The sequence below is a fragment of the Pteropus alecto genome, unplaced genomic scaffold (assembly GCF_000325575.1).
Source record: "Pteropus alecto unplaced genomic scaffold, ASM32557v1 scaffold3, whole genome shotgun sequence".
NCBI classification, from domain to species: Eukaryota; Metazoa; Chordata; class Mammalia; order Chiroptera; family Pteropodidae; genus Pteropus; species Pteropus alecto.
The window spans coordinates 60,336,037-60,359,166 of NW_006442484.1; the positions used below are offsets into that span (position 1 = coordinate 60,336,037).

The window sequence follows — 23,130 nt, forward strand, 5'->3', positions numbered from 1 at the left end:
GACTATAGAGTAGTGGTTACTAGTGGGGTGGGGGAGGAGAGGGGAGGTAGATGGGTTAAAGGGAGTCAAATATAGTGGAGGTAGGGGTAGGGTGAAGTGGGTAAAGGGGATCAAATATATGGTAGCTGAAAGAAACTGGACTTTGGGTGGTAAACACACAATAGAATATACAGATGTCAAACTATAATGTACACCTGAAAATTATATAATTGTATTAGCTAATGTTACCCCAATAAACTTAATTTAAAAAAAAAAAAAGAATCACAGGTTATGATTCCAAATGATGACTCCCAACAGCTGTGTGGGTATGCAGGTTTCCAGCAGACTCTAGGTTTCTTCCTCTATAGTATGAGTGATGATTATCCTTGGGGTCTTTCTTGGTCTCAAATCTGTTATTCTGTAAGCAGTTATGATTATGATGATATTGTCCCCAGTATCTTATCTCCTCCAGTCTTTAAACTCAAAATAGCTAGATGGAGGAGTTCAATTATAGGTTTGGACACCTAATAATAATCAAGGTAGGTAGGTAGATAGGTAGGTAGGTAGGTAGGTAGATGATAGGTAGGTAGGTAAGCAGGAAGGAAGGAAGGAAGGAAGGAAGGAAGGAAGGAAGGAAATGTTCTGTACCCCTCCACTGGACTTTGTCTCAAGATGCAGAATCTTTATGAATAGCAAATTATAAGTCCCACAACATGACTGTTCTGAGATGTTTTAGAACCAAAAGAAACATCCCTCTACCCCTTAGCATCCCATATTAATTATCATATGTTAACTCAAGAAGACTATAGAGTCTTATGAAGAGATTAAAATCCAGAGAATGCTGGACTCATTTTAACTGAAATAGGCCCTTCTTTAATCATACTATTTTATCTCCCATCACCACAAGGGGCCTATCTATTTCAGAAGGCATCGGTCACCGATACACCACCAACAATGCCAAAAAGAACAGGTAGGAGAATGCAATCAGGTGTGCTGGAGCCAACTGTTAAATCTCTAGAATTCTGAAAGCTGGTTGTGAGGTTATTGATAGCTTGAAATTGGCCATGGTGGAGTCTTTGTACCATGGAAATCTATAAACGCTACAAATCAGAGGGCATTTTTCAAAGAGAGGGTCAGTTCATCAACATACCACTGAATACGGTTCTTGGCTGGAAAGGTTCTGGGCAAAACAGACAATGCAAGACCAACAGAGAACAAAGAGAAGACCTAAATTATAGCCCTAGACATTCCCACTAATCAGCCATGAATACTGGAGCAAGTCTATGAACCTCTGTTTTGTTGACTAAAATGTAAGAGAAGCTAAACAAGCTCAAAGATCTCTTTCAGACCTAAAAGTTGAATTTTATGGTTAATCTATTTGAGTCATACCTACCCTGACTCCTGAGGTCTTCTTACAGGAAATGCTCCATAAAACAAAAACTGCGCAGCTCCAACATATTGATCAATCTTCCTTCCACTTGTGAGAACAGTTTGGTGCTACTTCAGTCTAATGCATTTGGCCAACCAACCATGTTCAAACCTGGCCATAGCTCTGAAATTCCTAGGATCTCTTAATTATTGAGGTGCATCAAATTGAAAGTTCCAGAAAGCCTCCAGCAGATCCAAGGGTTTCCTTTAGACTTAGGCAAAAGGTCGACAGAGCATTCCTGGCCATATTTGTCAAGTATATTCTACTTCTATATACCATAGCAGTGGTGAGGTTGGAGAGGAAGCACTCTAGGCATGAGGGCAAAAATAAAAAGTGCCATGCTGCCAGAATAATATTTAAAAGAAGCATATGCACTAACACCAGAGTTCCTGCCTCGAACCTGAGCCACCATCCTGAGTCCATTATACAGTAAGGCCCTTAAAGGTAGAGACTGCATAGTACCCACAAAGCCTGGCACAGGTTTTACTAAAGCAAATTCCCTGATTTGGTAGAGTTTGGGGTTCATCAACCTGGGGTTGGTATATGGGCAACAAATAAGATTTAGTTAAATATTTCTTACAGAGCAGCAAAGGACTCCTCAGAATAGCTGCTGCTGACAACACAGCACAGATTTATCCTGAAATATAAAATGGCAGTGTCATGGTTTAATTGTGAAAAGATGCAAATGCTGTTGTTGCTCTACCAAGTATTCTCATTTCTAAATGCAAGAATTTGTAAGTATCATCATCATTCTATTGTCTTGCTCTTCAAAATAAAAATTCATATAACACATTTTGGGGGGAAGTATTTAATTAGTAAATGGCAACAGACCATTTAGGCATAATCCTAAAAGCGATGAGAAGTAGAACATCATCCAGGAGGACCAATTTGTCAGTGTGCTGACAGCCAGATTTTTAAAAATTTAATCACAAAGAGAAGAGTTTAAAAATAGAGTGGTTTGAACTTGGAACAGATTCTAGAAAATGATCATATATGTCCAATCTAACTCATAGAAATAGGTCTTTAAGAGATTACAGGAAAAAAAAGGGGGTTATTTAGGTCCGTCTGCTGTGTCTAACCAGATCATTACATAAACTATTAAAAACAATTCTTAAAGCTCACCCACAAAAATCTTGGGAATCCAGTCCAGGATTAAAAGCATTCTCCAAACAAACAATATTCTGAATCTAAAGACTAGAACATTTTAGGTACAACACATCCTCGAATTCAACTATATGTCATATTCAAATACAACCTATAGGACATTGAATCTGTTTTCCTTTTAAAATGCTCATTGATTCAACAAATTTATGCTGAATTTGAATTGGGCGCTAGGCACTGGAGATCCAAGCATGATTAAGACATGGCCAGTCTGTAAACTCCTGGTATACAGTAGAAGTCACACACCCACAAGTGGTAAGGTAAAGAGTGCTGAGAGCTGTGATGACAACAGCCCATCCAGATAAAGACAGACTCTGAGCTTCAAATGCCAGGCAAGTCAACAGCTCGGCAGGAGGCACCAACATCCTTTAATTAAGGGTGAATTCAAACAGCACTCTTTCTTCCTAGTGGGTGCTATCACTTCTAAAGATAACAATTTTTTTCCAGTCAGAAGTAAAATAAATAAATAAATAAACCACAAAGTAGTGGAAGTTTAAAAAAGCAACACAGGCTCAATATTGAAGCCTTGTGGAAAGGAGGACAGCCTTTAGACAGGAGTCAGGGTGGCAAAGTCCAGACATCTAGGGCACTGGTTATAAAAGGAGACACACCAGAGGGTGGCCGAGCTCAAAGGATGGTGGTGCTGAGTTGAAGGTGGGCACTTTATTGAAGTAGAAAGAGAGAGTTGGAAGGCCTTAAAGCCCCTGAGGAGGCATTTTAAACTTGAAACTCTTTATGAGTTTGATCAACATTACACTGAAAGACAGATTCATAGATGGCTGTCATTATGTTCATACAACATTCTACCTGTATGTCTTTATCTAAATTTCCCCTTTTCATAAGAACAACAGTCATATGGATTAAAGTCCATCTTAAAGACCTCCTTTTAACTTGATTACTTCTGTAAAGATCCTATCTCCAAATAAGGTCACATTCTGAAGTTATAGGTTAGGACTTGAACACATGAATTTGAGGGAATACAATTCAACCCATAATTCCTACATTACATACGACATGGCCCCTGTCCACAAAGAATTTATAATTTAATTGTGAGGTTGGGACTTAGCTGCATGAGACAATTCAAGAATAACATTTGGAGGATGTCATCGAATTATAAGCTCTATCTTTGAGGCAAAAGTCTTTAGACTAGTGGTTCCTAAACAACACATGTGCACAGGCCCTGTTCGCAATCACTGCCACATCTCAGTAGCACTATTTACTTGATGCTTATTTCTACTCTTTTACTTTAACAAGTTTATCTTAGTCCATTAATGCGAAACCAGTGTCCTTGCCAAAAACAGAAGGCAACCTTAAAAATGAACGCATCGCTTATTAAATTTAAACTATTGTATGTAAACCACCTGACATCCTCTCACCCCACTTTACTAACATAGCACTAAGGCTGATAAACTGGAAAGAGCTCTCCGAATTAGAAAACTTTGATCAAATTCTGTTACCATCTTTCCGACCTTGGGTGAGCAGCTTAACCTATTTAGTTTCTTCATCTAGTTCCTACCATCAGCTGGCATAGTTAAGCATGTGGATAGCTGCTATAAAAATTACATGAAATGTTCCTGAAAAAAACTCTAAATATAAAAGCACTATAAACATATCACAGAAAAACTGGAAGGAAGACTCGAATCTTAAAACCTTAATTCTGCCTTCTTTTCCACTCTAATTTGGAGCTCTCCCTTTATTCTTTAAGGTCTACCATAGCTACACAAACTGCCCACACCATCCCTCATTTCTCTTAGCCTGCTGGTTCCTGTTGGTCTCCTACTGGGAACACCGAGGTCATTCTTAGAGACAGGTGGCCTCGTTTCAGTCACCCTGCGTTTTACATCTCAAGGACTGAGGCACTGTGTTGTTTGCTGTTGTTGGCAATGATCACTACTCTGCAGTTCACCTCTGTACCCAGCTGTATTCTACTAACGTTGTCAAAAAGCACAGAACACAGTCCCCTGATTTTCTCTTCTTTGCTGCTTTTGAGTGAAATGCTTTGCCTTTCCATAAATAGTTCAGAGTCTGATGCCATATGCATCCTTCTTCAGAAGTGGTTCTCTCCAGGGGACTTGAGCACAGCTGTCAGTCAGCTAGACAGAGAAGCAAGACACCAGAGAAAGGCAACATTTTCCCCAACAGTACCATTTACTGTCTCACTTTGCCCAGTCACAGTCAGCTCACTTTCACCTCTGAATCTAAGACTAAAACCACGCCTGGCCCCCAATCCTGTAACACCTCAATTTGCAACTTGAAGACCAAGCCAAACAAATCCCAACATGACCACTTCAAACTCCAAAGACAATGTTTAGCCCCATGTTTTCTCATGTAAGTTTTATAATTGGGTATTTGGTGAACCATTACATGGAGTAAGTAGGACTAGTAGGGCACAACTTAAAACAACAATTCTTTTACCTTGCTGCCTGTTCTACTCTGCTCTGTGGGACCAGTTCTTTGCTTACCATTGAGTAAAATGAGAGGAGGCCCCTTGACTTTTCTGGTCATTCTGAGGTAATAAAGAGTCCTCTGGTCATACTGAGCTACAAAAATGTTCACTTCCATAAAGAAAATGTCCAGTCCTGTGGCATAGTCAAAACTCCAAACTTCAGTTAAAATGAAATCTTCTCTGTCTTAGCTCAGGCCTGCTTCAGGCAGAAAGCCTTTGGAGAGAGAGGGAAGCATGGTGGATTCTCTACTTCCCGCCAGTTTCTGACTCTTTCAGTGGAATGGAAAGAGGAGAGGTTAGGAGGCAGAGAAGGTCTGACTGAGCTGGCACTGCCACAATCTGATGCCAGCATTCTGCGAGCATGGAGCATCTTTCACTCACAAAGGGAAACTTCCTGGGTTCTGGAGAGATGCCCCATTTCTGGAGATTTTCACCTTCAATTTCTTTGATGTGGTCACAGACAAACCTCTGTCTGGCTCTTAGACAGTAGGACTCCAGGAGTGCCCTCAGCCTCTTTCTCCCAAGGTCTTCTGTTCTGTCCCTCTGGATGCCCCTGGGTAACATGAGCTCCTCCAGGTAGTTTTTCAGAGCAGGTATGAGAATAACCCCAAACCGGCTCTGTTGGAGGCAGACCCCACCCCTTGCCCACAAGAAACATGCAATCTCGTCCCAGCAATTCAAGCAGTGCAGGCCATTGCCAGCAAGCCCTCCTCACTCTGTATTCCAGCCATAGCTTCTCCCTTTTAGAGTCTTCATGTGTGGATCAGACACCAGCCCGCTGTGTCCCTCACGCTGCAGAGGACACTCATAAAGCTCTCAGAGCAGTCAATTCCTATGACATACCTCCCTCCTGACTTGAGGTGGAGGGAAGCATCCTGCTTATCTCCAGTGTATATGTGTTTAACAGAGAAAATTGACAATGCCCCCAAAGAATCCTCCACCAAATCAACAACTCCTCTCTCACCCGAGTGGCCAGGTGAGGGTCCTCAAAATGATCCGGACCACTTCCTTCTCAAGACCTGCTTGGGTGGCACAGCTTTGGAATGTGGGAGTGGTTGTTACCTTTCAACTGATCCAGGACAAGTTTCATTTTAACATCCTTGCATGTTATTAATTCTCGAAGTACAATTTCAGTCATCACATTTCCCTACATTTAATGTTTAGGCTTTTTTAAAACAACAAATACTTCATTCAAAAGTATGGGCTATTCTTGCCAGTATATTAAGTAGAAATAGAAAACTTGTCCTTTGCCTTGTTGAAATATAGTTACCGTCATCATCATCATCAGTCAACATTTCTTATACTTTTATTAAACCAAGTCCTATGCCAAGGACTTTATGTGTATGCAGAAAAATCCTACTGAGGATTTCATTATTTCCTGTGAGACTGATATTGTTCTCAGAGAGGGTAAGTAATTTACCCATTGTCACTCGACACAAGAAGCAAAGGAGAGATTTAAACGCAGGTCTATCCAACTTCATCGTGTAAGCACGTGGCCACTAGACTCTACTATGTTAAATGGGGAGGTTTATGACAAAGGATAATAGACAGCATAAGCTATAAAGTCAGGAAAATTTCAACTTCTCCTTATCCTAATTGAAAACACCTTAGAGGAGTTAATTAACTTCTTGATCAATTGCTTTGGCTATAAAATGAGGATACTAGTAACTGTCTAAATCAGACATTGGTTGCACTATCCAGCAGCCATCTCTCTTCCGGTTCCCAGCAGCAGTATAGCTTGTGTAACGCTAACTCCACCCCTACCTCCAGGTGGGTCCTTGTTGGGTTAGAGGATAATTTGCGTATGCCAATTTCCTGGCCACAGTTACTGATCCAGGGAAGGGCTATACTTGTTCTTTTTTATGAGTCACTGACTATAAGGTTGTTTTAAGGATTAAATGAGGTAACTATATAAAGGCGCTTAGCTTAATGCATGAAAAAATAAAATTTTATTTATTAAATATTTGGCAGCAATGTGGAACATGAATTGCACCGGAATATGTTAGACTGAGAAGATTACTTAGGAAGATAACAATAAAGACCTAAACATTTAAAAAGGCGACAGTGCCAGGAAACATTGCTAACTTAAATTTTACATCCCTTAGTAGCACATTAGATATGCTGGTTGAAAGTGGGGTAAGAGTCAAAACATGGGCAAAGTTTCCAAGTCTGAGAGACTAAAAAAACTTCATTCCCACTAACAAAAATAGAGAATCACAAAGAACTGGTTTAGCATGTCAATTTGTTTTGAAAAAGCTGAATTTGAGGAAAGAGGATATTCAAAGAGAATTGATTTGAAGAACTTTAGACAGAGGCTGGGATTAGATAGTGGTTGGCTGGCAAATTGACTCTGGGTTAGCTGGGCTGAGGGGGAGCCCTGATTTGCAGTGTTGGCCCCTTTCTGTCATGCAAACACTCTCATCACGCGGAGGTGCAGAAGTGTCCCTCATGGGCCAGGAAGAGATGGTTCCAGTCACTCTTGATTAGAAATGACACTTTCTGCTGAGATTGGCTAAAGACTGAGAATGAATGAAATTATTCAAAGAGAGAATAAACAATAAAGCCTAAAGAATATAAGAGAATAAGGAATGAAAGGATTTTCAGTAAAGAGGAAAAGAATGAGTGGCCAGAAGACTGTGGGAACCAGGACAGTGTCACAGCCAATGAAGAAACAGCCTCAAAAAGAGGGGGCAATAGATAGCAACTATGCTGGGGCGGTGGAAATTAGCAAAGGGTCTGGAGTCTGACTTTTAGGAATTATTGTTGACTTGCAAGTACATGGTTTTTGGTAAACAGAGGCCGAAGGGTTCTATTGTAACTGCTTACAATAGAATAAGAATTCTCCATAACCCCTGTTTATTTCTTCATATATTTTTCTTAATAGAGATATCAAATTTTTGAAATATTTGAATATTCGAATAATATTTGAAATATTTCAGCTCATGGACATTTTTGGGCATAGGTCACATCTGCCTTTATGACACAATAAATAACACTAGTTACAGTTTAGAGAAAAATGAGTAAGTTTGATATTTTATGGCAAAGAAATTTTTGTATACTAAACAATCATATTAGATCATCTCAGCCATTTCTATGCCCAGAGTTTTTATACATACTCAGCTCTGTAGATTTAGAATCCCAAGAAATGGGGTGTTGTGGTGAAAAGGGAACATAAATAACAGAACAAAAAAGTATTTCTATGCGTCTGATTTTAAAAATCACCTGAAAAACTGTGACAGCTTTAAAATAAAACATTCTTTCACTGAAGTACTGTGCAGACAAATAGTAAATATCGGGAGGTTATTTTAGATAGTGCTGTAAAAAAAAAATGATTTATAAAATAAATCTCTATGAGCCTCCATTAAAGAAAATGACTCATCATACTCCACTGAATCTTCGAAGATAAAATAATGTTCAGGGGAGAGACAGTAAATGCCCCTTTAACATCTTCTGCTGTAACCCCACAAGCTCACTCAATACAAGAGGAGGGACTGAGAAAAAGAACCACCTAAATAGCATGGGCCCATTCCCGACCTTGAGCGTAGGCCCCTAGAAGGAACAGGAAATATGCCATTATTCCAAGCATTCCACTAGACCAAGTGGGATTTTAGTTTTAAACGATAGGGGGGTTTCGTATAAAAACAGCCCCTAAACACAAGCCAACTTCTTTTTTGTCACTCAATCTAAGACAGGAGTCTGTTCCAATGCTGGAAGAAAAACTGGCTGTGCTCAACTCGTTAAGTCGTATTGCGTTCCCACTAGGGTTTTCAAAGGTAATTTTAACTACACTCAAAAATCACCTGTGAGAATTGACTTTAGCACCTAACTTCCTTTAAAAAACAACTCCACTGTAGAAGAAACTCCTATTAGACATTGTATTTTTTTCTATTTTACTGAGCAACCATGGGCATATCGCTTAATCCATCGGGGCCCTCAATTTCTCATTTGTAAAATGAGGCCAATGGAGTAGATGATCACTAATTTCCTTCCTAAATCTAAAACTTCTGTGACTCTAAATGTCGACAGGCAAATAATTTTAATGATTCCAAATGATGAAAAATACAGAACTTCACTATAAGCATTCAATTTTCTTAAATGAGTAATATGATTTCCTTAAGTTGAGTAAAACATATAAAATGAGAAATTTTGGAGGTTCCATCAATAGCATCACATAATGCAAAGATGTAATGTTGCTGCTTATCTTAGCAGTATTGCTGTAGTTAGACTTTTACAAGTAGTAATAATGATTTTTAAAAGAAATTTGATTAGTTTCATAGTACTCCATTCAGACAAATGAAATCATATGATGGACTGGAAAATTCTACAGATGCTGACCTGTAACCTTGCTCAGATCAGCAGTTGCAATGGGTCATATGCATAGCACAGTTCACTCTGTTTACCTTCTTGAAATGGCTCAGGAATGACAGGTTTTGGCAGTTTAAGTGAACAGAGGAAAAATGGCCATCATGCAGCCCAAAACTAAGAATTCAACCTTCTCCAGATGTTCACTGAAGTTCAAGGCTTTCCTTTTTGCATGAATATTTTATATCAAAAATATGCCACAGACATACACTTAAAGAAAAAAAAATTTATTTGGGTGCTATAAAATGATATATCATAAATATTTAGAATCCTATTAGCTAACTTAATGTAAATCCTCAGTGGAAAATTCAAGTTTATTATTTTTAGGTTAGTCTTTCAGTAACATACTTGCTTCTAATAGTATAGCTTAGTGCCATAACCATAGTCCCCCCAAAAAAAGTAGTACATATTTCTGTAGAGTGAAAGGATGATAATTCCTTGATGCATCAATAATTTCGTAAAAGCACTTGTATGTACTAAAGGTGTAATAGTTATATCACGAATATATAATTACATATTTCAGGATGTCAAAACACTATATAGATATTCATGCCAAATAACACATAACTCTCAGAAAAACATCTATGGCTGCTTGAGCAGCAGATGCTTATTTCTGTAACCAAAAGAACAAGAAAGGACAAAAATATGAGTTTAAGGCAGTAAACATGCTAAATTCAGGGAATAAATTTACTTCTATTTAAACATACAGTGCTTTCTATACTGAAGATAGAAGCCATGGGTAAGGAAACAGGAAGCAAAAGGCCAATATATTGTATAGAAAATGGAAGAAAGCCTAGAATGACAGCTCTTTAATATGATCTTAAATACAGATGACATCTTAAAAATTGTTTCAGATGCCTGATACATAAACTCCTAATATTATTGGGCAAATGAGTGAATGAATACCAAAAATAATCTGTTGAATAAGTCACCAGGAGAAAACAACATAATATAAGATAAAGTATTCACTCTGATGTTATAATTCCTCCACCCTAAAACCTACTCTTTAATGAAATGAATTAATCTCTGTGGATAATGCAGCACAGAGAGCTGGGAAAGGTGCTCAGGATGCAACATAAACAGGACACCGTTAAGGAGATAAGAGTGCAGCCAAAAAGACAAACATGAAAAAGGACAAATTACAACACAAAATAATCAGCACTGAAACAGACATTAAAAAAATTTCTAAGGGAACAGGAGAATGGATCGATTGCCTGGAAGAGTTAGCGGGTACATTATAGAGTGGGTGATTTCTGAATCTTATCCAAAAGGATACACAGAAGTCAGCTAAGCAGAAAGTGGGGTCGAGACAGGAGATGCAATCTTCAAGGAGAGCATATGCAAGCCCTCCATGAGGAATGCCTGGCACGTGCAAATGTAATTCTCACCTCTCAGAATGACTTTTTCTTGTGTGAATACCAAACAAATAAACATATAAAAATAAAATAAAACCCTCATTTCATGATAAGTCTAGATATGATCTTCTATATCTTTCCCATCTCTGAATCCATTTCAGGCATTAAATTGTTCCTTCTCCATTCTCTTGTGACCTCTGTAATATTGTTCTGAACACACTGCACCATTCTTACCTATTTCTCAGCCAACTAAAATGTGAGCTGACTCATGTTTGCACCCCATTGCCAGTGGTAGACAAATAGGTTCTCAACAAATGCTTGTGGCTGGTATAACGGCTCTCTCCTATGAAGCAACTACCCTTAGATACACATTACAAATGTTATCATGTTTCATCTTCCTGGCAGTTTTGTAAAGTTGGTATTATTCCCATTTTGTACATGAATAAAATTGAGGCTCAGAATGATTTACTAACTCTCATGCACCAACTAAGTGGCTAAGGCAGAATCGGAATCCAGGTCTGTCCCATACCTCAACTCCAAAGCCACCCTCCTGGCCACTCTACTGCCCAATGCTGAGGTTAACGGATCCACCAGACTCTACCCAGTTCAAGCTTTGTATGTAATTAAGGCATCAGTGTGGTTCTCCTAATGATTTTATGAACTACAGTAAATTGAGAAAATGTGACCATTTGACGGTTTTTATAAATTTTTACATAGGAAAAATCAGATTTCTCAATGAGCATGCATACATTGGGAGTTTTGCAATTCATAATTTAAATAAAATAAGCACCCAAGGTAAAACTACAAGGACATAGAGGAATAATTCCTTAATGTCACCATTAAATCTGAATTATAATACTTTGGTTCCTACAACTTAAAACAGACTGAAAATCTGAGTTGCTCTAGACAGTTCCTCTGAAGTCTATATAAAGTATACAATATTGTGACTCTGTATTTATTCAAAAATTCAACAGTGCTTCTGTTTATTTTAAAATATAACTTTCATTGTGTGTGTGTATATGTTTATAAGAAAATCAAACCCTTTGTCCTCTTGTGCTGCTGGCTCAGGACTTTTTTTTTATGCTTAAATTGTTTACTCAGTCAATAAATTGTTGTTTTAAGCCACTAAGTTTTCTCATGGTTCATAATGCAGAATATATAACTGGAACAATCCTTCTCTATTTAAAAAAAAAAAAAAACCACACAATAATTATAATGATGTGACATTTAATGCAATTAAACGTCAATAGTTTCAAAAGAAGATGGGGAGGGAAGTGATTTTAATAACTATGTCCTAAGATCCTTGTTCGAGAGGTGTTTAAAGATAGTAATGCATTATAGCCTTTGTTAACTCAGTCACATATGTCAAAAATGTTAAGGAAAATCCCTGACAGACTAAAACCAGAATGTTTACCTTCCAAGCAAACAGACTGAGGAAGAACGTGAAAGTAAAGAAAACTCATCATTTCAATGGAATGCATTAAAGCAGGGGCAGTGGGAGATAACTAAGAAAAAAGTGTAATATGTAGAAAACAAAATAAGATGTGGAAAGAAGTCTAAAACATATTAAAAATAACAACAAATGTAAAAACATCAACTGCACTCATTTTAAAAGTCAGTCATTCGTATTGGATTTAAACTCATAAAGTTATAGATGATTTATAGCAGATATATCTGAGGCATGCCAAAGAATGGCTAAAAGTAAACCAGTAGGAAAAGATACATCAAGCAAAAACTAACCTAAAAAAAAATTGCTTTTCACAACAGCAATTGATAACAAACAGACTTTAAGAGAGAGATCAAGATAAAAAGACAACATAAATGTACTTTCTTGATTGGTGTGCTTTAGTCCTTAGGAAACTACAAAAAGCCAATTATAACGAACACTACAAAATTAGTATGTGTGGTAAGCAATTTCATTGTGGTTGGGAATAGATTTTTATCAGAACAAAGAATCTCTAAACCTCACACCATGCTATCTTAACTCCCTCATAAAATATTTACGATTATTTAACATTTATTAATTATGGCACCTATATAAAAGGCTCCATTAAGGAAAAGTGACACAAATCAGCATGGAGGGAAAAAAAGCCTTCAGATAATGTTTATAGAATAATTGGATAGAAAATAAAAAACATCTCAATATATGGACAGAAGAATGCCTATTTCATTACTGTGTGCGACCAGTATGTTAGCCAATAAAATATACTAAAGCTTCTTTGGATATACTGAGCTATACAATTTTTCAGAATCTTATGTCCAGGGAAGTCTTCCATAACTATTCTGAACACATGGACTTCTTTGTGAGCCAGAGCCTTGACATGCATATTAAAAGGAAGATCCTTGATAGTCTGTGACGCCAATGCAATGAATGCTGTGAATTCAGAATTCCCCTAACTGCTATCTCGCATCTATAATGTCAGGTACTGTCCTTGGTTCTGCTCTGGGTGTGTCCTCTCATTCAGTCTCCTGAATGCCTTGCAAGGAGTATACCAAAGTATGACACTTTTTAACCCCAGCATCTATTAGGCCTTGGAACAGACCAGAGGACCAGACACACTGTTAGCAAGACACATAAATCTACTATGGCAGAGACACTGACTACTCACTAAAGAGCTAAGGGTATCTCTCCATTTTCCAATCCCCTTGCAGTTAGGCAGATCATGGGACTAATGCTGAATGATGGGCTCTGAGCAGAAGTGAAATGTGTCACCTTAAGGCCCAAGGCATTTAAGAGCTGGTATAAAAGTCCCCAGCTCTCTCTTCCCTTGATACTTGCTTGAGGAGGTCTTGTGTTGTAGATGCTGTAATTAAAAGACTGTTGCACCTTTAACAATCCAATATGGCAAAAATTAAGAGGGTAGTGAGCCTGATCACTAAATGACAGTACAAAGCAAGCCCTCTGCCAACCCACAGAGCATTAGCAATAAATCCTCTTTTGTTTTCTAAGCCACTGAGGAGTCAGGGTTCATTCATTTGTATAGTATAAGTTGACCTACCATGACTAAAACAACTGAGCAACAAAAAGTAATTTAGAGTTAAGTTGTTCCAAAAGCCATTTCATGTTGAAAGCTCTTATTTTCTAAAAGCATTTTTAAAATTTTAAAGACATGACCTAAAACAACTTGTCTTTGGCAGTAATCATGTAAAAATACCAAAAGAGCTTAAGAACAAATATTCTTAACTGTATTTGATAGTTGTTCTAGAAACTAAATGCCAAATACATAATTTTTTTGTTCCATTTGATTGAATTTCAGATTAAAATGCAGCTTTCCTGTCACCTTGGAAAGCACGTTAGTTTAGAATCTACATAATACTCAAGTTAAAATACTGTATTATTTAGCATTCATACTTTAAGTGCTTTATATAATTTCTAGTGTTTTGTTTCATTGGAATGGATTTTGTTTTATGTAAGTAGAAGTGACCCAGTGTGTCACTTTAATCTGGAAATTTCTTCATATGGATTCATTCTATTGGTGAGTTTGTGCTTAAGCTTCAGACTACCAGGAAATGATTTCATTATTATTAATAGTAGCCAAAATAATGATGAGAGTTTATAATCAGCAGTACCTTACAATGAGCCTGGCATTTTGCTGAGAGCTTTACACACATTATCTTACTTAATTCTCATGATATTGGTACTTTTCTAAGTCTTTTTTCCCTATAGATTAAGAAACTGAGACTTTAAAAAATTACATTATTTACCCAAGCTGGTAGGTAGACTTGAATTTACTAGTTTTCTAACTATAAAAACTGTGCTCTTAATCACCAATAACCCCAGAATTTTTCAGTGTGCTGCGTGTGATGATTCTGGGGTGGTTCATAGACAAAAGTTATATTTTAACAGTTAATGCATGTTAGAAAGAAATATAACTAACACAGATAATCTTTTTTGCTTAGAACAAGGTCAGGGTAAAAAATCAGTTTGTTTTGTTCTAATCAGATGGTTTAAAAATATTATTAGCACAGGGGATAATCCAATATTGCAAAAATCAAGGTGTTGAGTAAATAACTAGAGGTTAGAGAACACTGCACTGCATTTTTCAACATAGAGGGGGAAAAATAAAGACTGGGACTCAAAATACGTGAGTTCCAGCCTTGACTGCCTGCCTCCAACTAGCTCTATGGCATCACCATTCTGTACCTTTTAATCTATAAAACATCAACTAAAATTTTGGAATCATAATGCTCTAAAATATATGATCTTAATGCTTTGGCTAACTATTGAGACCGTACTTTATTTTGCTGTCTAAATGCAAAAAAATATGAAAAAGTCATAATACACAAGCCATGAGATTTTTGTAAGACAGAGTCAAAATACTCATTGTTGAACACATAATCAATGTATGGACACTCAAAGAGTGGGCCAGACAAATATTGATAAACTTTTTGTTACTGGGTCTGTGACAAGATAAGACGCTTGAGCCAGACTATGAAACAGCTACATCGAGAAACCCATTATTTAGTTAGGTTAATTTTTAATAGCAAGATTTGATAAATAAATGAAGTTACATTGATTTACATTCTAGAGAAAGTTTCTTATCTAGTCCCAGATCAGTAACAAACAGCTGACAGACCAGCACTTTGAGTAGCACAGATGTACAGCACAGGATATACTTCTCATTTCCACACTGTGCATTTTCCCAGCTCTGTTCAGGTACCTGAAGTTGCCTGCAAATGAGAAATGGCAAGTTAAGCCTTTTGAAGTGTTTTTCTTTTGAACAGTTGGAAAAATAAGCATATGACCAAACATTAAAGGGAATTAGATAGTGAGCCTAAAACAAATGTAATACACTCTGCCTCCTGTTTAAATGGTGTCCATTTGATTTTTTGTGGAAAGCTGTTTGAGTTGGGTACTCTAAGTGTTTCTGCACAAGACAAGCATTTAGCTCTTTTTATTTAGTGAGTTTAGAAGGAGGTAACTGGTAGCACTGTTAAACTTGTAAGGGGTCAATTCCAATTTTGGAGACCAACAATAAATTATAAACCTAGCGATTTCTGAAAACCATTAATTGTTGTAATTTGGAGATTCAGGGCTATTAGCTACATTGAGATCATGTCTGGCATTCTCGGGGTGTATATGAGACTTTCTAAAGTAAGACAATGTAACAAACATCTGTTCTGAGAACTATGTTCGCACCCACAGTTTCCCCAAATGGTGCTCTGATATTTTCCATTTTTTTCTTTGTATTTACAATAGAACCTATATACTATCTAAAATTCTTAAAGAAAGATTTATGTTTCTAATCCAGGAGGCTATATTTCCCCTCCAGATCAGTAGTGCTAAAAGTCATCAGGAGTGAGTTGTGCAGTGCAAAATATTATTAATTAGCCAAACAAAAACAAAACTCACACTTGCAGAGAGGAAGAAAATGTAAGCCAAGAGAAACACAATCAAAACGCAGAGTGTGCCAATAAGCCACACCTTGCCAGCCGATGTTCCACCCAAATCCTTCCCCTTTGGGACTTATTTCTATAGAGATCATCTTTCTGTTCCACAAATAAAACTAGACGTTGCTAGGAAACAGCCCAGCTTCTCAGGACACAACTGAAGGGGAGCAGTGGCTTCCTACCAAGAAGTAGAGAAATCTGAAGCTATTCCTGACATACGTGCTACTGTTATGAAATCTACATTCTCAGCACACCTATTTCACAGAGCTCAAGAGCTGTATAGCTCCAGCAGCCTTAAATTTATGACATAACTGGGACCCCAAAATTCTTTTCCCTATCCTAGCCTTGCATCCCCTCATCTCTTTCAGATCTTCTCCAAATGTATCCTCTAATCTATCTTCCTCTAATACTGCCCAAGAAAACTCACATATTTTCAGGTTACTAATTACTTATTTGAAAGATTCTTTCCATCACATTATTAGTCTTATTAAACTTCTGAAAATTTCCACATGACTTGGAGTTCGTTTTCAAATAACAAACTTTTGTTGCTTTTTAAAACCTAGTGGGTTTTGCCTATATTAAAGCTGTCCCGAGCACGCTCCCTGAAGTAGTAACTACTGAAGTAGCCAACTCACTCTTTATCCTGCCATTAAAAGCAATTGGTATCCCTCATTTTCCCTTTCTCATTTGTCTTTACAGCACCCTAGCAGCTCAGTTAGGAGTAACTGTTGTTACAAGAAAGCGTCACTATGATGACTTAAAGAAAGGAAGATTTCTCTCACAAATAACAAGAACTTTGGAGTGCCAGTCCTAGCTCTTTCTAACTTTCTGTTCTGTCATCCTTAGCTTTTTTTCTTCTTGACGCCTATGGTTGCTACATGGATATAACAACACCAGAGTCCCAAGTACAAGAGAAGGGGAAGTTTAAACTCTCCCTTCACAAAACTCTGGCTTTTCATTAGAAAAGGAAGTTCCCCAAAGTCTTCCCTTTACATCTCAATGGCCAGAATTAGGTCACATGCCCACTCCTAGACTACTTACTAGTTGGATTACTATATAGGGTTAAAATTTTCCTGAGCATGGGGAGGGCCTACCATCCCTGAAATCAATGGCTGCCTGCCAACTCCATCAGGAAGAAGGGATCAGAAAATGGCTGTCATTTAAAGACCATAGGGCTGCCACGCATCCTTCTCCATGTGGATGGCAAAAGCCCCTCAGAAGTGAGGCTGCCTCCAGTCTAGAGGTCGGGAAAACCTGTCCTGGCCTCAGGAGATAAATGGCTATCTGGCTTAAAGCCAGGTGTCAGTTCACGCTTTCCAAGGTCCCAGGTAAGCCAGTTTTTCTTTTAAACACAGCCATGGACCAGCAACTTTACAAATGAGCCATATTTAATGTTATAAATGCTGGGACCTGTGCCTTTTAAAGCCATTCATTGAGAAAATCTGCTAAAACCAACAGCATGCCTGAGAACACCAAGTACCTCATTCTACCTATGTGGCATTTTTATTTGCATATGCTAATCTGTATTTGTCCCAGCCCCTTGAGAGATCTGGGAATGCCAGGTCCCACCCTTGCTCCCTGCTAAGTATCTAAAACTATTAGAAAGTACACTAAGGAGACTGACAAACACATGGAACTCTAAGAATCATTTACTATTTATTCAGAATTCTCTGGACATGGCTAGATGGGAAAATTAAGTGGAACCTCTTACTGCCTACCCTAAGTCAAAAGCATGGGAGAAACTTCTGCTTCAGGCTATACTGAAGTCATTTTTCCAGACTAGCCCTCCTAATTGTAAACAACCATAAAAGTAGGAGACTAATGGTTTTCAGACATTGTACAACAGGTAGTATAAGATTAAAATCCTAGAGAGAAGAGTAATTTATGAGGTAACTACAACCACCCAGATCTCAGCCAGAGGTCAATTTCCTGAGTACCATGTGGGGAACTAAATAGAGTTCATGGCAGTTCTTACGAGCTGAGGAGGCAGAGATCGGTGTTTGGGTCAACCGAGGTGACAAGAATCTCCAGGCAGAGCACTGGAAAGAGTCACAGAGGAATGAAGGTCAAAAGCCCACATGTGGATCCTGCCACAAGCCTTTGACTAATGTGCAGGGCGAGACTACCAAGGCTTTTCAGACACTGGCTACTACAGGGCTGAGAATAAAATGGAGATACTAGAGGTCAAGCAATGCTGGAGAATACTGCAATACAGCCCAGCCAGAGTGAAGAGAGCTTTTTAACATTGCAGGCATTCAGCTAAGAAATCAGAAATGCCACTACTTAAGAATAAGTACAAAATCCTAGAGTAAGGTCTACTGTAGACCTACCCTAGCAAAGTCTCAAACCAAGCTCTAACAAAATCCATAAGGGACACCAAGCTTGGAGGCTGAATGTCAAGTTAAAAGTGCGGGGAACTACATTGGGCTTTCCACAGACCCATCTTAAAAAAGTACAAAATCACACCTAAGGAATTCAAGGAAATAAATCCGCCTATGAGAAAATTAATATTAAAATAAAAATTATTCCACAGAACTCAGGATTGCTACAATATAGAATCCTCAATGACAATTGCTAGATGTGCAAACAAAGAGGAAATTGAGCCCACAGTCAAGAGTAAAACAGACAATAAAAACCACCCCTTAGGTAACCTAGATATTAGATTTAGCAGAGAATTTAAAACAGCTGTATTCAATTCAGTTCTAAGAACTGATCAAAAATATGGTCCAAATGAGTTAACATATAGGGAACTCATAAGATAAATAAAAACTAAAGAAAGAAAAATACAAATTCTATAAACAAAAAGTTAAATAACTGAAATTCAAAAATCCATTGGATGGAAACAGGAAATTATCGTATCTAAATATCAAAGTGATTGAAGGAAAATTAATCAGAGCCTCAGAGCCTTGTAGAACATGAAATGATGTAACATACATGTAAGCAGAGTCTCAGAAAGAGGAAGAAAGTGAAAATAGGAAAAAATGAAGAAATAATAGCCTCCAAATTTTCCAACTTTCATCAAAAACATTTACTTGTGAATCTCAGGGAATCCCAACCAGGATAAATAAAAAGAAAATCACACCTAGGTGCATTATAGACAAACTGCTAAAAACTAGGATAAAGAGAAAATGCTGAAAGTAGACAAAGGCAGGGGGGCGGGGGGAGAGACACATTACATACAAGGTTGTAAAGACACAGTGATGATATGTGAGAAAGATACAGAAGCAACTTGAAATAAACTGGAGTTAGCACTTTTCAAAAGAGATTTATTTCCTAATTCTACTTTCCCAGCTATATCCTTAGAGTAATGCCAGATTTAGAACTCTGACCTCTATTTCTCTTGCTAGAAAGTAAAATATAAGAACAAAAGATTTTGTGGCTTTGGTCACTTGGAAGTAAGATGAATTTGGCTTTGGATTCCTTAGTTCCTTCTCAATAACATTTAGACAGGGAACTACAACAAGATGAGAAAAAGTAGGAAGGAAGTATGATGTAACAGGAATCACTGTCAAGTAATTCTGACATCTTATAGATTGTTATTCACATGAAAAAGAAATCATCCTAAATAAGAAAGTAAAATTGATTATGTCCCAAAGAAATACCGCATAGAAAGCATTTAGGAAAAAACATAGTCTGCTATTTGTAGTCCCATATTAAGCATTACAAAATATTCTAAAATGAGAAAAAAGGGAAAAAATATTATGAGAAAAGTGAAAAAAAGTTTATGAAATCCAAAAGTGAAATTACCTCAAAGCCAAAAGAGTTACTCCAAAAGTCATATGAAAACTATAAGTTTTTTTTGTGAACCTAAGAGTATATCTAACCTTTTATAGTATATCTTAATAGTATATCTTAATAGTATATGTAACCTTTTATATCTAACATAGTAGATATAAAAATATGATTTTTAAATCATGAAACTTCCCCACTTTGAATATATATTTAAACACACTTGGGGGAAATGCTGCAAACCCTGAAAACTTTTCCCCTTTCGTTGTCACGAGAGAAAAAGAATTCATTGACTTTTTTTTTTCTTGCCATTTTAGATTTCTTTCTATCCAATAGGATTAAACATTAAGTAAGATATACAAAAGCAAACACAAACCAATTAACATTAAATTCCCCGCCCCAGAGAAACATAAAGTGAAGTGGGTTTAACATTCTAATAAAATTTCAGCAAGGATGATACTTTGCTTCAAAGTAGGGTTTCTCAACAGTGGCACTGTTGCCATTTGGGAACAGATAATTCTTTGTCGTGAGGGCCTGTCCTGTGCATTTCAAGGTATTTAGCAGCATCCCTAATCTCCCATTTTCCCCATCCAGCTGTGCCAACTAAAAACTTCTCCAGACATTGCCAAATGTCCTGTAGGGAACAAAATTGCACCTAGTTGAGAAACACTGCCATAAAAGGTCATCCCCTCTCCCCTAATTGACTCATTTAAAAACAAAACATACACATAAAAAAAGACGCTTGACTTATAATCTACATTGAAAGCAATAGTCTTTCTAATAAAATAACTGATGTTAAATTTTTGTTTAATTCTCTTCATTCAATGAAAAAGTTCTCTAACTTTGGTGAATGTTAGATTTTATTATCAAGCTTGATTTAGATTTTCTTTATGATAGGTAGGTTTTGATTTTTGCTTTCAGATAAAGCAGACTATATTTTCTAGTATGCATGATTCTAGCATCACTCATCTATGGATACAAAGTAGCTAAAGAGAGCTGGGACACTTATTAAAACAAATAGCAATCCATTTCTAAGTCATTTGTTAGAAAAATATGACAACTTTCCTCACCTAATTGATATAAGACACATCGAGGAATTCTGAAATAAAAAGATACATTAGAATGCAAGTTGTTCCTAAAGAAATTCAACATTCAGAAAATACAGAACGTTTTTTTCATATCACTTATCTAAATCTAGATATCTTTTTCATCAGTTTAAAAATATTAATAAATGTTAATAGCCACCTCTTTCTAAAGTAGAAATATTTAGGGCAATATGAAGTTTCAAAAAGAAAATACTGTAAAAGCTGGAGGTTCTGTTATTTAAGAGATGTAGAGATGTAACTACAGAATTCACACCAACGAAGATATTTATAATTATCTCTCCACCTCTCAAAAAGGAAAGAAAAATTCCCAGAATCTTGTTGTTTTTACTTATGTGTGTGACTTTTTTCCAGGAGAAAATACAGAGTAGTATTATGTTGGGGCAAAATGTATGCTCTAAATCATAAACAAGTCCATTTCAATTGACTCACCTATGTGATAAAGTCCAATCCAATCACTGGGGTCCACCTCCTCTTTAATGTCCCAGAAGATAATCAGGTTCTGAGCTTGCCCCAGGGTGTACTCGTACATGCTAGCAGTCAAGCTGGAGCGGCTCTCAGAAGTCACCAGGTCCGTGTCACTGTTGGCCCGCTGTAGGGTCATGTTCTCTGGCATGGAGCTCTGGGCAGCGAGGCTCTGGAGGTTCTCTGGGCTCAGAGTGTACCGCATCTGGGGATTTCGACGTCGCACAAAAAGCAGGTGCTCCCGGGCTGAGCTGGCCATCCCGTCTGCCTTTCTGAGGTTGGCTTCCTACAAAGCTGCAAGAGACAGACAAGCACAAAGCATTAGTGCTACAATGTGAGGAATTAGGTTTAAGCTTCCCAGACATAAAGCCTTAAGGAGTGTTTATTAAAGCCCAACCATGTCATAATCTTCTGCTGTCAAAATAAAACCTATTATTCTACTGTCAAATGATTATGTCAAACACAACTTCTATAGACGGAGGTCACATGATGGCAAAGGCCATCACACACCTGTGCACATCTCAGCACAGCCTCCTCCTAGCAAGTAAGGAAAAAAGGGATTTCTCTTTCAGAAATGGCTTAAGAACTGAAACCTTAAAACTCCTAGGACAAAACATAGTTGGTAAACTTCTTGACACCAGTTTTGGCAATGATGTTTTCAACTGGACAACAAACATAAAGACAACAAAAGCAAAAATAAACAAGTGGGACTCTATTAAACTAAAAATCCTCTGAGCATCAAAGAAACTACCAACAAAATGAAAAGGAAACCTACCAAATGGGAGAAAATATTTGTATATCGAACACCCAATAAGGGATTAACATCCAAAATATATTTAAAAACTCATATAACTCAATAGCAAAAAAAAAAAAAAGCAGTCCAATTTCCTTTCTCCAAAGAAGATATACAAATAGACAACGGATACACAAGAAGCTGCTCAACATCACCACTCATCTGGGAAACGCAAATCAAAATCACTGTAAGATATTGCTCCACACCTGTTAGGATAGCTATCATCAAGAAGACAAGAGTTAACAAGTGCTGGCAAGGATGTGGGGAAATGGAAACCCTTGTGCACTGTTGATATAGCTGCTATGGAAGGAGAACCCTATGGAGGTCTCTCAAAAATTAAAAATAGAACTACCGTATGATCTAGCAATTCTACTTCTGGGTATATAGCCAAAGGAAATGAAAACAGAATATGAAAGAGATATATGCACTCCCACATTCATTGCGGCATTATTCACAGTGGCCAAGCTATGAAAACAACCAAAGCGTCCATCAACAAATAAGTCGATGGACCTTGGAGCATTATACTAAGTGAAATAAGTCAGAGGAAGACGAATATTACATTACCTCATTTATATATGGAATCTTTAAAAAAATGTCATACTCTTAGAAACAGCACAGAGGAGTGGTTGTCAGGGCTGGGGGATGGGGGAAATGGGCAGAAGTTGGTAAAAGGTTACAAACTTTCAGCTATAAGATAAAAGAGGTCTGAGGATCTAATATAAGACATGGTGGCTATAGTTGATAACACTATATCATGTAATTAAAATTTGCTAAAGGAGAAAAATGTTCTCACTAAAGAAAAATACGTATGAGGTGATGGATGTGTTCACTAGAGGGTGAGAATCCTCTCATAATGTACACATATATATCACCACAAAGTATACTTTAGATATCTTACAATATTATCTATCAATAAT

At 37.4% G+C, this 23,130-nt stretch overlaps 1 protein-coding gene across 1 annotated transcript in view; it reads right to left on the bottom strand.

Moving 5' to 3' along the window:
• Nucleotides 1–21,691, bottom strand: part of HECW2 (HECT, C2 and WW domain containing E3 ubiquitin protein ligase 2) — a 205,516-nt gene extending 183,825 nt beyond the window's left edge. The window contains exon 1 of the mRNA XM_025039312.1: nt 21,388–21,691. Coding sequence (XP_024895080.1) covers nt 21,388–21,679 — 292 coding nt within the window. The 5' untranslated portion in view covers nt 21,680–21,691. The remainder of the gene's footprint in view (nt 1–21,387) is intronic.
• Between the last annotated feature and the right edge of the window lie 1,439 nt (nt 21,692–23,130).